A 13,101-nucleotide genomic window follows, 5' to 3' on the forward strand; every position below is an offset into this window, starting at 1 on the left:
GGTACTTCCGCTTGGGGGCCGGGCCAGCCGCTGAATTCCTGAGATTAAGCTTCCAGGTTGATCTACCCAGAAGTACATCAAGCGTGTCCAGGTTGGAGGTACGACTCCTAGGTCTAGGGGTCTTGAGTTGTTTTGGGGACATAGTGCTGCTGAGTGGTAGGGTTGCCAGAGGCCTTAGGGGTTTGGGACCGCAGGATTCCAGGCGCTTGCTGAGCTCAGTACTCTTGCTGGAATGATGCTCGCAATGAGTAGTCAGGGATCTGTAAAAGGGCTGGGGAGCACTCAGGAGTTCTGTGGAAGAGAGGGTCAGCTCATCTCCTAGAGTAACAGGATGGCCATCTGTGTCCTCTGCCAGAGCTGCCCTGTCAGACTATGGACCCCGAGGTGTCCCTGCTGCTTCTGTGCCCTCTTGGGGGACTGTCCCAGGAGCAGGTAGCAGTGGAGCTAAGCCCAGCTCATGACCGTCGTCCATTGCCCGGAGGAGACAAGACCATCACTGCCATCTGGGAGACCCGGCTACAGGCTCAACCTTGGATCTTTGATGCTCCCAAGTTCCGCCTTCACTCAGCCACACTGGTGTCCAGCTCACCTGAGCCACACCTGCTCCTACGCTTGGGTCTAACTTCCTACCGGGACTTCCTGGGCACCAACTGGTCCAGCTCAGCCTCCTGGCTGCGACAGCAGGGAGCTGCAGATTGGGGTGACAAACAAGCCTATCTGGCAGACCCACTGGGGGTGGGTGCCGCATTGGTCACGGCTGATGACTTCCTTGTCTTTCTGCGCCGCTCTCAGCAGGTAGCGGAAGCACCTGGACTGGTGGATGTGCCTGGTGGGCACCCTGAACCTCAGGTAAGATGACTGGCTAGGTACAATGGTTCGAGTCCAAACACTCCTGGTTCTGGCTTCATCTTCTCATAAAGGGAAGATCGGCTTGGTATTTCTGAGCCTGCAGTCATAAGTCTAAGCTGGAGCACATCTATGGAAGCTATGGGAGAAGAGCTGAAGGGGAGATGTCTTTTCTTACTCAGTCCATGTACTCCTGTCTAGCTAGGCTTCTGATTGCTTATTTGGAATAAGTGGGCCTGGTTTAGGGATTGCCAAGACTCTCATACTGAGTTTGCCCTACACCTCCATGGCCAGAAAGAGAAAAGTGGTGTGGGGCGTGGCGTAGATGAACTCTGAGCCTAAAATTTTCACAGGCCCTGTGCTCTGGTGGCATCCCCCAGCACAAGGACCTCTCTGGGGAGCTGGTGGTACAGGAACTCTTCTCCAGTGTCCTACAGGAGATCTGTGATGAGGTGAGTGACAAGGGCCCCAGACAGCATGGAGGTTATGGGCGAGGGGGTAGAATTTACTAGAAATCCACAGGTCTGGGCCAGAGTGAGTCTGCATGACCCTAGCTGGCATTGAGGAAGAGTGTGATGATAAAGCCAGGCCCATGATTCCGTGATCCTCAGGTTCTTTTTCCCCACAGTGGAAACAATGAAAAAATGTCTAGTCTGTGTCTTTATCTGCTGAAAAAGTAATGAGTGAAGCGTCTGTTACTAAGACAGCTTCACTCGGGTAAAAGGACTTCCCTGGACAATTTGCTCCGTTTCTCATCTGTAAAGTGAACATACCAAGAACCTGTGTTCTGTGTTATGGAGCACTTGATCAATAAAACAAAATGGAAGGGTCACAAGCCATCGAGGACTGGGGATACACTCGGCTTAGCTGCTAGACTGTCTAGCAGAGCGGGTCTAACCTTCCTAATGCTGTGGTCCTTTAGTGTAGTTCCTCGTGTGACCCCCAACTGTAGGATTTGCATTGCTACTTCATAACTGTCATTTTGCTACTGTTATGCATCACAATGTAAATATCTGTGTTTTCCAATGGTCTTAGGCACCTCCTGTGGGGTTATTTGACTCCCTACTGAAAGGGGCCACAACCCACAGGTTGAGAAACACTGGCTTAGCATGAACAAGCCCGGGGTTTGTACCATGTGAACTAGGTACTGTGATGTATACCTGTAATCCCAGCACTCAGGAGGTCGAGGCAGGATCAGAAACTCATAGTTATCTTTGATAAATACTGAGTTTAAGGATAGCCTGGGCTACACAAGGCCCTGTATCAACAAAAACAAACAGAACCACCAAACCAAACCAACCAACCAGGTTATTGAGAAGTCAGCCTGACAGGTAGGACTCCCTGCCACAGGTGAACCTGCCGCTCCACACCTTGGGCCAGCCACTGTTGTTGGGCATCGCTTGCAATGAGACCAGCGCGGGCAGAGCCAGTGCAGAGTTCTATGTCCAGTGAGTGGGTTCTCGGGCACAGGATCCTGGGTGAGATGGGTAGGGAAGGAGTGGGTTTAAGGCAACCAGAGTTTTGCAGGGGTCCTATAATCCGGATATCCACCAGGCCACCTTCATGTTCTTTTCTAGGTGCAGCCTGACTTCAGAGGAGGTCAGGAGTTATTACCTGAGTGGGGGACCTGAGGCCCACGAGTCTACAGGAATCATCTTTGTGGAGACACAGGTGTGGAGTTGAGGTCTTCTAGGTGGTCTGGTTATGGGGGTAAGGATATCTAGGTGAGGTAGAGGACTTCCGGGTCTCCCAGTTTCCAGAGGCACAAAGCTTGGCTCCTACCTAAGGGAAAAGACTAGGCACAGGGACAGTCCAGGAGTACTAAGGTTTGGCAACTCTGGGCACAATCCCAGTAAGAAGGGAGGCCTGATGTCTGGTCTCATTGATTTCCCACAGAGGGTACAGAGACTGCAGGAGAGGGAGATGTGGGCACAACTCTGCCCCTCGGCCAAAGGCGCCATCCTCCTCTACAATCGCCATCCACCTCTACAGTCAGGTGCTGAGAACTCCCACCTGAGTCTTCCCAGCATCCCAAACCTATCACTACAGTTCTGAAGGCAATAAAAGACTTTATTCTTGTATTCTGTTGGCTTCTGCTGCTTTCCTGGGAGTCTGGGATCCTCTGAAAGAACTCGGGTAGGTGAGAGGAGCAGAAAAGAAACAAAACAAGAAGCCCCATGGTGAGACCTCCGTGTCTGTGTCCCTCTTGCTGGGGAATGCGAGCCACGGCGCGGTAAAGGAACCTCTCCGACCCGTGCTCCGCTGCTGAGAGGGATGGGGCGGAGCAGGAGGCCTTCCTGGAGGTCAAGCCCTGCCTCCACCCCCGCCTCTTCGGTTTGACCACTGTACCTTTCTGCCGTCCCATGCTTCCGCTTCGCGGCCGCGGTGTCCTAGGCCAATGAGCGTGTGGGGGGCGGGTCCTTTGATGCAATGAGGGCTCAGGGGCGGGGCCTTCACAGGCGCAGGAAATGGCGGCGACCGAGGAGCCTGTGAGTGGGGCAGGGGCGGGGCTTGGCTGTGTCTCCTCCGCACGCCCCCTAACGATTTGGGTGGGTTAGGGGTACCCAGGTGCCGAGTGGGTGGTCTAGACTTGGAGGGTGGTGCTGGAAGGTCCAGGGCACCCCTTGTCTGATTCTTAGTAAAGAGGCCTACCCCGAATTTGCCTTTGTGGGAAACTGAGGCAGGTTCCTTCTGCCACAATCCCCAAAGTCCGGCCCGATTGGGACCCAATGGACTTTTGGGGGCCTCTCTTTCTCAGCAGCCCGCCCGCCGTCGTCATGCCGTCCCTGTTGCTCCAGCTGCCCCCGCGCCTATGCCGGCTGTGGCCCTGTAGCCCTCCCACCCGACTTCTCACAGCCGCCACAGGACAGCGGTGAGTTGAGCCCCAAAATTTGACCATATTCAAATTCGGTGGTTTTCAGTGGTTTTTCTCTTCAGAGCCCGCCTTGCGTTTTCAGATAGTTGTTTCAGCATTATGTGTCAAGTACCTTTCAAGGTTTGTCCCAGACAACCTTCGCCTTCAATGCTGGACACAGTATCAATAGTTAAGTAAGAATTGAGCCCCAAGATTAAGTGAGTTAAGTGACAGATCAGGACTCTAAACTCAGGTCTGCTCCTGCCATAGCTCTGGTATGTTGTCAAGCTTCACTGTGTATATATACACTGGGAAAGAGGAGGGTGAATACAAAGATTTAGATTTCTGTGCTTGAATCTGGATGCTGGTCAGGAGGAATGAAGTGGGGCATGGGAATCTGCCTTTTCCTGTGAGATGGAATTATACTATGTTGTCCAGGTAAGCCTCCAGATTCAATCAATGGAGTACCTAGAGTTCAGGGACAGCCACCATACCTGGCTTGGAAATCTTTTCCCTGGGTACTGGCACTGGAACATAAAACCTCATGCATAAGAGGCCAGGAATATTTGAGGGGAGTGGGGGCTGAGATCTCATGTAGGCTAGGCTAGCCACAAACTTGCTTGTAGTCAAGGGACCTTGAGTTTCTGACTTTGTCTCCACCTCCCAAATGCTGGGATTACTGGTGGATATCACCTCATATCACAAAACCTGCAGTTTTAAAGAAGTTTTTAGGTCTGAAGGGATGGATGTCTTAGAGAGTAAAAGCACTTGCTACTTTCACAGAGGATCCAACTTTGATTCCCAGCATTCATGTGGTAACTTACGAACACCCTCTCTGACCTGTTGGAGGTACCAGACATGCACATGGTGCACATACATACAAACACTCGTAAACACAAAATAATATAATTTTAAACGATCTTTAAAGAAGCTTTTTAGCCAGGATAGTGGTGCACACACACCTTCAGTCCCAGAACTTGGAAGGTAAAGGCAAACTCTGAGTTTAAGGCTAGTCTGGTCTACTTAGGGAGCTCCAGGTCTGATGGGTAGTAAGACCCTATTTTGTAAAAAAAAGAAAGAAGAAGCAGCCTTTTGGGTTTGTGGTGTAGAAGAGGACTACACTTTGAAAATGAGAAAACCTGACCATTCTTGAAACACCTAAAGGGCAATCTGGGGCTAGATGTGTCTTGGGACTAACTTCAGTTCCTGGTAGCTGAATTGAAGGTGTGGCTCTGGGAGGGTGGCAGACAGGGCGATGGTGCTCTCTGACCTCCTAAGCCTCTGCAGGTTTGGGCTTTTCTCCACAGGTCTGTCCCTACTAATTACTATGAACTGTTGGGAGTGCATCCTGGTGCCAGCGCTGAAGAGGTTAAACGTGCTTTCTTCACCAAGTCAAAAGAGGTATTGGTGCCCTCAAGGTGAGGGAGGAAGAGGAACTCTGAGCCTGGCACAGGGGCACTCTGACTTCCTGGGATAGGTCTGTATCTCTAGCTGGTAGCACCTTCTTTCCTCCTGCATGGATAGGAGGTACTCAGTATCTGCTATGATCTAAAGGACCAGGCAAGGCCAGGGGTCTTTCTGATTTTGAGACAAGATCTCACATTGTAGCCCAGACTGATCTCAAACTTTCAGTGGTCCTCCTGTCCCCACCTCTCTAGAACCGGAGTTACAGATGTGGTTGGTTTTCTTGAATGAGAGGGATGAGGAATCTGTACTTTCTGACGATGGCCTTTGGGAGGGGTCAGCAAGCCTGTGAGTGAGGGCCAGTGTCCAGGTAAGGTCTGTGGGAGTGAGGTCAGTCTTTATGGGTGGACATCAGCAGGACAGGTCCTAGGAAGGGAGATGGAGAATGAGATAAGGGGTCCCCTGCCTCACCCCAGCTACACCCTGACCGAGATCCTGGGAACCCAGCCCTGCATAGCCGTTTTGTGGAGCTGAATGAGGCATACCGAGTGCTCAGCCGTGAGGAAAGTCGTCGTAACTATGACCACCAGCTGCATTCAGCCAGTCCTCCAAAGTCTTCAGGGAGCACAGCCGAGCCAGGGTATACGCAACAGACACACAGGTACAGTACAGCAGTCCTGACCCCTGCTGCCCTTACCCTCAAGTCTTTCTGAGAGCCCCAGCTTTCCATTGTCCTTTTGCTCTCCAGCAGCTCCTGGGAACCCCCCAATGCACAATACTGGGCCCAGTTCCACAGTGTGAGGCCACAGGGGCCCGAGTCAAGGAAGCAGCAGCATAAACACAACCAGCGGGTACTGGGGTACTGCCTCCTGCTCATGGTGGCAGGCATGGGCCTGCACTACATCGCCTTCAGGTGCCTCCCCATCCTTCCTGGGATACTGGGTAGAGGGTGGGTCAAGTGTGCTGTGGCCAGGCAGCTACAGCAGCCTATGACCTGCATACTTTGTCTCTCCCAAGCTAAGGACTTTGTGAAATCATGAGTTGGAGCCTTGCCTTTCTGGGTAAAGGCAGATCTGCACACAGGGCTGAAAGTGTTCTCTGTTTCTCGTAGCTCAAATGTTAATCTTTGGATGCTGCTTGCTGGTGGGGCTGGAGCCATCCAAAACCACACACAAAGAGGGCACGGTCGGACCCAGTGGTTCTCTCTTAGCATGTCACGAGACTTTTTTTTTTTTTTTCTGAGACAGGGTTTCTTTGTGTAGAACTGGCTGTCCCAGAATTCCCAGTGTAGACCAGGCTGGCCTCAAACTCAGAGATCCACCTGCCTCTACCTCCCAAATACTGGGATTAAAGGTGTGAACCATTACCACCAAGCAAATTTTTTTTAAGTTCAGGGTCATCGTTGGTTATATATTGAGTTTGAGGCTAGCCTCGGCTACATTAAACTGTGTCTCTGTATAGAAAGAAAAAAAGAGGGAGGAAGGACATGAGCAGTGTAACAGAGACAGTCCTTGATAGCTGCCAGGGCTTCAACCTATACTTTCATGCATGCTGTAATACCAGTTTTCTGCAGCATAGAAACCCAAAGGATGGAGCCCACTGTGCGTACTGTCTAGCAATGGAGATGACTTAAATATGCCCCCTTTCTAATCTTCTGGGAGAGGCACCCTGATTCCAGAGCTGTTTCACCAACCTTCACAGGACAATCAGGGACTTAGGGTACCACCCAGCTCTGGGACTTGGGTCGCTTGGTGTCTTTTTTTTTTTTTCAACTTATCACAGGTGTCTGTTACAGGGAGAGATGTAAAGTTGTGTGAGATATGCTGTAGCCTAGTCAAGGACAAGGGTGTAGGGACACCAGAGTTCAGAGACTCAGGGTTAATTGCAATTCCCTCACAGGAAGCTGGAGCAGGTGCATCGCAGCTTCATGGACGAAAAGGATCGGATCATCACAGCCATCTACAATGACACTCGGGCCAGGGCCAGGTCTGTCACTGCTCTACCTGACTTTGCTTCCTGCTTCAGCACCACCCTCCAGGATCCCTGTCCTGATCTGTCTTTCCTTCCAGGGCCAACAGAGCCAGGATTCAGCAGGAGCGCCAGCAGAGGCATCAGCCTCGGACAGAACCCTCCCTGCCTCCAGAAAGCCCCAGGATCATGCCCCAGGACACAAGCCCGTGAGAGGCTTACCTAGGTGGGACCTGTATTGGTCCGCTCCTTGTTGCCTGTTCAGGACTACACGTGCAATAAACTCGTTTTCAGACTCCTGTCTGATTCGGTCCTTCAGGTCACACATCTTCTCGCCCCTCCCCTCGTGAGGCAGCGACCCCGGAGCCCGGCCTCCAGGGCTGTGTGTCCCCTTTCCCCTGCAGCGGCGGGAGGGGGCCTTTGGAGGGGACCGGCTCCGCCCCAGCCCCGCCTCCGCCCGCGGCCCGGTGGGGAGCGCGTGTTTAGGTCACATGAGCCTCTTGCCCGCCAGCCCCGGCCAGGCCCCCTGCCGCCCCCGCCGTCCCCGCCGTCCCGGCCACCACCACCACCACTACAGGCCGCTTGCCTGTCTCGTTCCTCAGGCCGCTGCTGCGGCGCTGCGTTGCGCTGCCTGCGCCTAGGGCTCGGGAGGGGGCCGCGGAGGAGCCGCCCCCCGCGCCCGGCCCGGGGTCCCCGCGCCCGGGCCCGCGCCATGGGGCTCTGGCTGCCGCCGCCCCCCGCGCCGCCGGGCTAGGGCGATGCGGGCGCCCCCGGCGCTCGCCCCCCGCGGGCACCATGAGCCCCCTGCTCCGTCGCCTGCTGCTTGTTGCGCTGCTGCAGCTGGCCCGCACCCAGGTACGTGCGTCCGCGACATCCCGCTCGCTCGCCCGCCCGCGGTGCCCTCTCAAGGTTGGCGGAAGTGGGGAGGCGCCCGCTACCTCTGCCGAGGGGATCCTCTGTTCAGACCCGGAATATCCCTGAAGAGCTGCCCCTCGAAGCAGGCCCGCTAGTCCTAGCCCTTGCCCCCGGGGCCACTCCCCCACTCACCCCATCCCCTGGGCGGTTGTAGGGCGGAGCTGCCTCTGTGCCCTCCGAACCTCGTTTGTCTCCCACTATCCCGACTCCTGACCTAAAACAAGCCCAACTCTAAGGCTTGGGGTTTAGTACCATTCCCAGAGTATGCCTGGTAGGTCTTGGGCCAGGGAAAGTACCAGATGGCTGAGTGTACAAGAAAAATTAGAACCGAGGTCCTGGGAACAGAACAATCTGGAAAGATGTCAGAAACGCACAGAATCCTGACTCAAGGACGGAGCCCTTACATAGCTACAGGGCCAGCCCTTTTAGAGTGCATCTTGGGCCCAGGTATCTTCTTTCCCACAGGCCCCTGTGTCCCAGTTTGATGGCCCCAGCCACCAGAAGAAAGGTAATAATAGTTAACAATAACTTGACACCAGCCAGTACTAAGAGGGGTTAGCACACGTTCTGATTTCATATCCTTTATCTTATGTGATCCCAACTCCTTTGGGAGATGCCATTCCACAGAGGAAGAAACTGAGGCAGAGGGCTTAATCATTTCTTGAGAAACAAGGCAGAGAAAGACAGGTTTAAAGGATGGTTGGGGTGGTGGTGACAGGGTGTCAGAGAGGTTACCCTCAAAGGAGCTGCAGGAGACCTGATAAGAACTTACTCCATCTGGGTCTGCCCACAGTGGTGTCATGGATGGATGTCTATGCTCGTGCCACATGCCAGCCCAGGGAGGTGGTGGTGCCTCTGAGCACGGAGCTCATGGGCAACGTGGTCAAACAACTAGTACCCAGCTGTGTGACTGTGCAGCGCTGTGGTGGCTGCTGTCCTGACGATGGCCTGGAATGTGTGCCCACTGGGCAACACCAAGTCCGAATGCAGGTATGGGGCCTATGGATCAGGCATGTGCATGGGACAGTGATGCCCTCGGGGCTGGGTCAACCCAGAGACGGGCACGCAGGAGGCGGGAGGTTCTGGCCATTCTGTCTCTAGCCTATCTAGTATCAGCTTTTTCTGTCTTTCTACTGCCCCGCCTCACTGTCTCTTCCTCATTCTCCTGAGTACAGATCCTCATGATCCAGTACCCGAGCAGTCAGCTGGGGGAGATGTCCCTGGAAGAACACAGCCAATGTGAATGCAGGTGCCAGCCAGGTCCAAGTCCCAAGTTCACAAAGTGTACATGGGGTGGGCATATCAGGCATGGGATTGTCCCTTACTTAGTAGGGGCCAGGTGACTGAGAGTAGAGCCAGAAGTAGGCATGGGTCTGGGGCAAGAGAGCGGGAGGCCTGGGTGTCTTTAATCTTTCTCCCACCCCACCCCCCTCATTTTTCAGACCAAAAAAAAAGGAGAGTGCTGTGAAGGCAGACAGGTGAGTTCATGGGATTCTTGGTGCTGGTCCAGGAGAAGTGCTCACGGGTGGGTTAGGGGGTGCACAAGTGAGCCAGGAGGCTGCAGCCTGCTCCTCTCATCTGACTCCCCTTCCCTTTTATACTCCCCAAATCCACGCACTCTGCCCTAACCCTAGCTCCCGGGAAGACTCTTCCTACCCTAGACATGTTGCTTCTCCTCCTAGGGTTGCCATACCCCACCACCGTCCCCAGCCCCGCTCTGTTCCGGGCTGGGACTCTGCCCCGGGAGCATCCTCCCCAGCTGACATCATCCATCCCACCCCAGCCCCAGGACCCTCTGCCCACCCTGCACCCAGCGCCGTCAGCGCCCTGACCCCCGGACCTGCCGCTGCCGCTGTAGACGCCGCCGCTTCCTCCATTGCCAAGGGCGGGGCTTAGAGCTCAACCCAGACACCTGCAGGTGAGGAGTCTGTGGCCCTTGTGTGGAAGGCAGCAAGGTTGTGTGTCCTGGAGCAGGTCCAGATAAGCCTGCCAGTGATGGAAAGACCAGGGAAGGAGGAGCCAGGTGCATGGGTTAAATCATTTACTGTGCATCTGCTGGCAACCAGATTATTAAAACTCAGCTCAAGACTAGATGCACAAGTCAGACGGTGGGAGGGATGATCCCAGCACCAGTAGAGGATGCTAGGCAGTGTAATGGGGGCATCCATCTAATCTAAGCAATCAGCCACCTCCTGGAATGGAAATAAAGAAGACTTTTTCTAATTTGCAAAGCTTTATGTGATAGATATTTGCTCCATTCTGGAGACCTGAGAGAGCAAGTAAAGGTGTATGAGAGCCCCTTATGCCTCTGCCTGGAGTGCTCATGTAGCCCTTCTGTGCTCTATAGTGAGACCATGGGATCATTTACAGGTCAGGCCCTGGAGGCTTCCAGAGAGTATCCGAATAAAATGGGGCTCAAAAAAGAAAATGCATCAAGAGGGCTGGGACTGAACATGGTGGTACATTCGGGGAGTCTTGGCACTCAGTTGGAAGCAGGAAGATCAGGAGTTCAAGGTCATTCTCATGAAAGCTTTTTTAGAAAGCAAAATCTCACAGAAGACAAAGAGTAAGTGCTGGTTTGGGGATGGTGGTGCACACCTGTAATTCTAGCACTCGGGAGGCAGAGGCAGGAGGATAAAGTGGTCTCCACAAACAATGAGGATAAAGAGGCACTGGGGACGTAGCTCAGTTGGTAGAGCGCTTACCTAGCATCCAAGAAACCCTCAGTTTGATCATCACCAAGTGCACTCAAAAGGTCAAGGTCATTCCTTAGTGACATAGTGAGTTTGTCACACAGAGAGTAAATAGGGGCTGGAGGGATGGCTCAGTGGTTAAGAGCACTTCCTGCCCTTGCAGAGGATCCAGGTTTGGTTTCTGCCACCCACGTGGTGGCTCATAACCACTCATAACTCTAGTTCCAGGATATCCAATGTCTTCCTCTGGCTTCTACAGAGACAAGTCATACATGTAGTGCACATACATGCATGCTTATACTGAATATAAAGGGTATCACTGGTAAATAGGTAAATAGGGGCTGGAGAAATGGCTTGGCTGGTAGAGTATCTACTATTCAAGCACGAAGACTGTGTAGGAGTGATGTATTATAACCTAGTATTGGAAGAGCAGGGAGGGACAAAAGGAACCCTGGAGTCTGTTGGCCAACCATGGAAGCAGAATCAGTCAGCTTCACACGTAGTGACTCGGTCTCAAGAGATAAAGGTGGAGAGAGGTGGTGTAAGCCAGCTCACTGCGGCCGCTGCTCTGTGAAGACTGAGTGTAGATCTCAGAACTCACTTGGTTGAGGGCTGCCACATCAGCTGCAGTGATCAGACACTCTCCTCTGGCCTAGTCAGGCATCTCTATACATGTGCTTATACACTCAGACATACACACACCTAAATAAAAATAGTAAAATACACTTTTGGTTAGTTGGTTTTGTTTTTGAGACAGTGACCCTCTACATGGCCCTGGCTGTCCTGGCACTCACTATGTAGACCAGCCTGGCCTCAAACTCACAGAGATCTATCTGCCTGCCTTTGCCTCCTTATGCCCGGCAAAAAAAGGATAAAGATGGAGGATGATTAAGTCACAAGTACATAAAATGCACATACAAGCACACACATGCACATGCCCATGAGCGCAGGCCAGTCTCTTTCCCACAATTAAAAAAAAGTTATTTATTTCATATGCAGGCAAAAATACATTGGTGTTTTACCTGTATGTCTGTGTGAGGGGGTCAGATCCTCTGAAATCAGGCTATAGGCAGTTGTGAGCTGCCATGTGGGTGCTAGGAACTGAACCTGAGTCCTCTGGAAAAGCAGCCAGAGTGCTTCACCACTGAGCCATCTCTCCAGCCCATTTAACAACATTTAAAACCTAAAAATGAATATATACACAAGAGGAGCTTGGGGCTGAGCTCCAGCCAGCACTGATGCCCTTCCTCCACTCCCCAGGTGCCGGAAGCTGCGAAAGTGACAAGCTGCTCTTCAGACTCCACAGGCCTGTTTGCCTCACAGGCCCTTCTTCACAGAGAGAAGAGTGGAGCATAGGAGAACCACCTCTGTCTGGGAGCACAGCTGCCCCAGGACTCGGACCGTTTAGAGAGCTCTCTTGCCGTCTTTCATCTCCTAGAGCTGCCATCTAACAATTGTCAAGGAGCCTCATGTCTCACCTTAGGGGCCAGGGTGCTATCTCAGTTAACCACCCTGGTCAAGTGAGCATCTTCTAGCTGGCTGTCTCCCCTCACTATGAAGACCCCAAACTTCTACCAGTAATGGGATTTGGGTTCTGTTATGATAACTGTGATACACACACACATTCTGATAAAAGAGATGGAAGACACTATCGCTGCTTCTGTCATTGTTTGCTGCTCTCCGAGCTGACCAGCGTGCAACACTGCATCTCAGTTCTGCCTCCTGTCTAACTGCCTGTGTGCCCAAGGCCAGACAGCAGTTAAAACCACAACCACAGATTGATAAAGTCCTCGGTATATAAAGTCTCTGCCTCCTGCTCACAGGGTTCTGCCTGCCCTGGCGAGAAATTAAGGAGAGACCCAGATGGTTAGAGCTGCTTCCCCTGTTCACATGGCAGGAACAGATAAGTGGCACCATTGGAACCCTTTTGGCTCTGAACCAGTGTGACTTGTTTCATACAATAGGAGGTATCACCCATTTCCCCTGTTGAGTGTGCAATATTGTTCCTTCTGGCTGCCCTTTTCATGCCTCAATCTGGCCTTCATATGGCTGGAAGGCCTTTCTAAAGAAACACAGCCGTAGTCCTCTCCACCTTCACAATCCCTGGTATCCCAGGATTCATCAGCTGCTGCTTGAGATTCCTACCTACTCTGTCCATGCTCAGTGTCCACCCGTCTCCAGTCTCCTGGATAGAGTGGGAGGTTTGGTCTGCTATAGAACATTCAGAGGCAGAATTGACTGAAAGTAGCCACCCTAATGAAGAGACTGATACTGAGGGGATGGTGATGATCTTGGTGGTACCAAAGCAGGAGTAGGGTAAACTAAAGAATTCCTCATGATGATGATCATTACATCCTTACCCATTAGTGAGTCTCATGTAGCCCAGTGGGGCCTCAAAGTCCTTATGTATCTGAGGGTGAC

At 52.7% G+C, this 13,101-nt stretch overlaps 3 protein-coding genes and 1 long non-coding RNA gene across 8 annotated transcripts; 3 read left to right on the plus strand and 1 right to left on the minus strand.

The window, feature by feature from the left end:
- Nucleotides 1–16: 16 nt before the first annotated feature.
- On the plus strand, nucleotides 17–2,927 carry Nudt22 (nudix hydrolase 22). The gene is made up of 6 exons (XM_028771206.1): nucleotides 17–98; nucleotides 356–849; nucleotides 1,200–1,298; nucleotides 2,197–2,294; nucleotides 2,424–2,517; nucleotides 2,743–2,927. Exons 2-6 carry the CDS (start codon nucleotides 373–375, stop codon nucleotides 2,899–2,901), a joined length of 927 nt encoding a protein of 308 aa, XP_028627039.1. The 5' UTR covers nucleotides 17–98; nucleotides 356–372; the 3' UTR covers nucleotides 2,902–2,927.
- Nucleotides 2,928–3,025: 98 nt separating this feature from the next.
- On the plus strand, nucleotides 3,026–7,371 carry Dnajc4 (DnaJ heat shock protein family (Hsp40) member C4). 4 transcript variants are annotated; one of them, XM_028771209.1, is made up of 7 exons: nucleotides 3,026–3,335; nucleotides 3,605–3,718; nucleotides 5,008–5,101; nucleotides 5,581–5,765; nucleotides 5,856–6,017; nucleotides 7,004–7,090; nucleotides 7,174–7,371. In XM_028771209.1, exons 1-7 carry the CDS (start codon nucleotides 3,277–3,279, stop codon nucleotides 7,283–7,285), a joined length of 813 nt encoding a protein of 270 aa, XP_028627042.1. In that variant the 5' UTR covers nucleotides 3,026–3,276; the 3' UTR covers nucleotides 7,286–7,371. The 4 variants fall into 4 exon arrangements, with proteins under 4 accessions (XP_028627042.1, XP_028627040.1, XP_028627041.1 ...); XM_028771207.1 differs by having other exon boundaries at nucleotides 3,032–3,335; nucleotides 5,853–6,017; XM_028771208.1 differs by having other exon boundaries at nucleotides 3,032–3,335; nucleotides 3,608–3,718; nucleotides 5,853–6,017.
- On the minus strand, nucleotides 4,605–8,099 carry LOC114624301. The gene is made up of 3 exons (XR_003711905.1): nucleotides 8,011–8,099; nucleotides 7,295–7,470; nucleotides 4,605–5,530 (listed from the first exon to the last, which is right to left on the minus strand). It is a non-coding gene; the product is annotated as an uncharacterized LOC114624301 (long non-coding RNA).
- On the plus strand, nucleotides 7,615–12,331 carry Vegfb (vascular endothelial growth factor B). 2 transcript variants are annotated; one of them, XM_028771211.1, is made up of 7 exons: nucleotides 7,615–7,927; nucleotides 8,453–8,495; nucleotides 8,781–8,977; nucleotides 9,163–9,236; nucleotides 9,430–9,465; nucleotides 9,670–9,905; nucleotides 11,941–12,331. In XM_028771211.1, exons 1-6 carry the CDS (start codon nucleotides 7,868–7,870, stop codon nucleotides 9,881–9,883), a joined length of 624 nt encoding a protein of 207 aa, XP_028627044.1. In that variant the 5' UTR covers nucleotides 7,615–7,867; the 3' UTR covers nucleotides 9,884–9,905; nucleotides 11,941–12,331. The 2 variants fall into 2 exon arrangements, with proteins under 2 accessions (XP_028627044.1, XP_028627046.1); XM_028771213.1 differs by having other exon boundaries at nucleotides 9,771–9,905.
- The last annotated feature ends 770 nt before the right edge of the window (nucleotides 12,332–13,101 follow it).

Source organism: Grammomys surdaster, unplaced genomic scaffold, assembly GCF_004785775.1.
Source record: "Grammomys surdaster isolate TR1022 unplaced genomic scaffold, NIH_TR_1.0 205, whole genome shotgun sequence".
Taxonomy (NCBI): domain Eukaryota; kingdom Metazoa; phylum Chordata; class Mammalia; order Rodentia; family Muridae; genus Grammomys; species Grammomys surdaster.

Excerpts from the sequence above, each read along its gene's own strand:
- Dnajc4 (XM_028771207.1), top strand. The coding sequence starts at position 3,277 with ATGAGGGCTCAGGGGCGGGGCCTTCACAGGCGCAGGAAATGGCGGCGA. Across the intron at positions 5,102-5,580 it reads TCTTCACCAAGTCAAAAGAG|CTACACCCTGACCGAGATCC; the intron begins GTATTGGTGCCC and ends GCCTCACCCCAG. Across the intron at positions 7,091-7,173 it reads GACACTCGGGCCAGGGCCAG|GGCCAACAGAGCCAGGATTC; the intron begins GTCTGTCACTGC and ends CTTTCCTTCCAG.
- Vegfb (XM_028771211.1), top strand. The coding sequence starts at position 7,868 with ATGAGCCCCCTGCTCCGTCGCCTGCTGCTTGTTGCGCTGCTGCAGCTG. Across the intron at positions 8,496-8,780 it reads CCCCAGCCACCAGAAGAAAG|TGGTGTCATGGATGGATGTC; the intron begins GTAATAATAGTT and ends GTCTGCCCACAG. Across the intron at positions 9,466-9,669 it reads AGTGCTGTGAAGGCAGACAG|GGTTGCCATACCCCACCACC; the intron begins GTGAGTTCATGG and ends TTCTCCTCCTAG.
- Nudt22 (XM_028771206.1), top strand. The coding sequence starts at position 373 with ATGGACCCCGAGGTGTCCCTGCTGCTTCTGTGCCCTCTTGGGGGACTG. Across the intron at positions 850-1,199 it reads GTGGGCACCCTGAACCTCAG|GCCCTGTGCTCTGGTGGCAT; the intron begins GTAAGATGACTG and ends AAATTTTCACAG. Across the intron at positions 1,299-2,196 it reads TACAGGAGATCTGTGATGAG|GTGAACCTGCCGCTCCACAC; the intron begins GTGAGTGACAAG and ends TCCCTGCCACAG.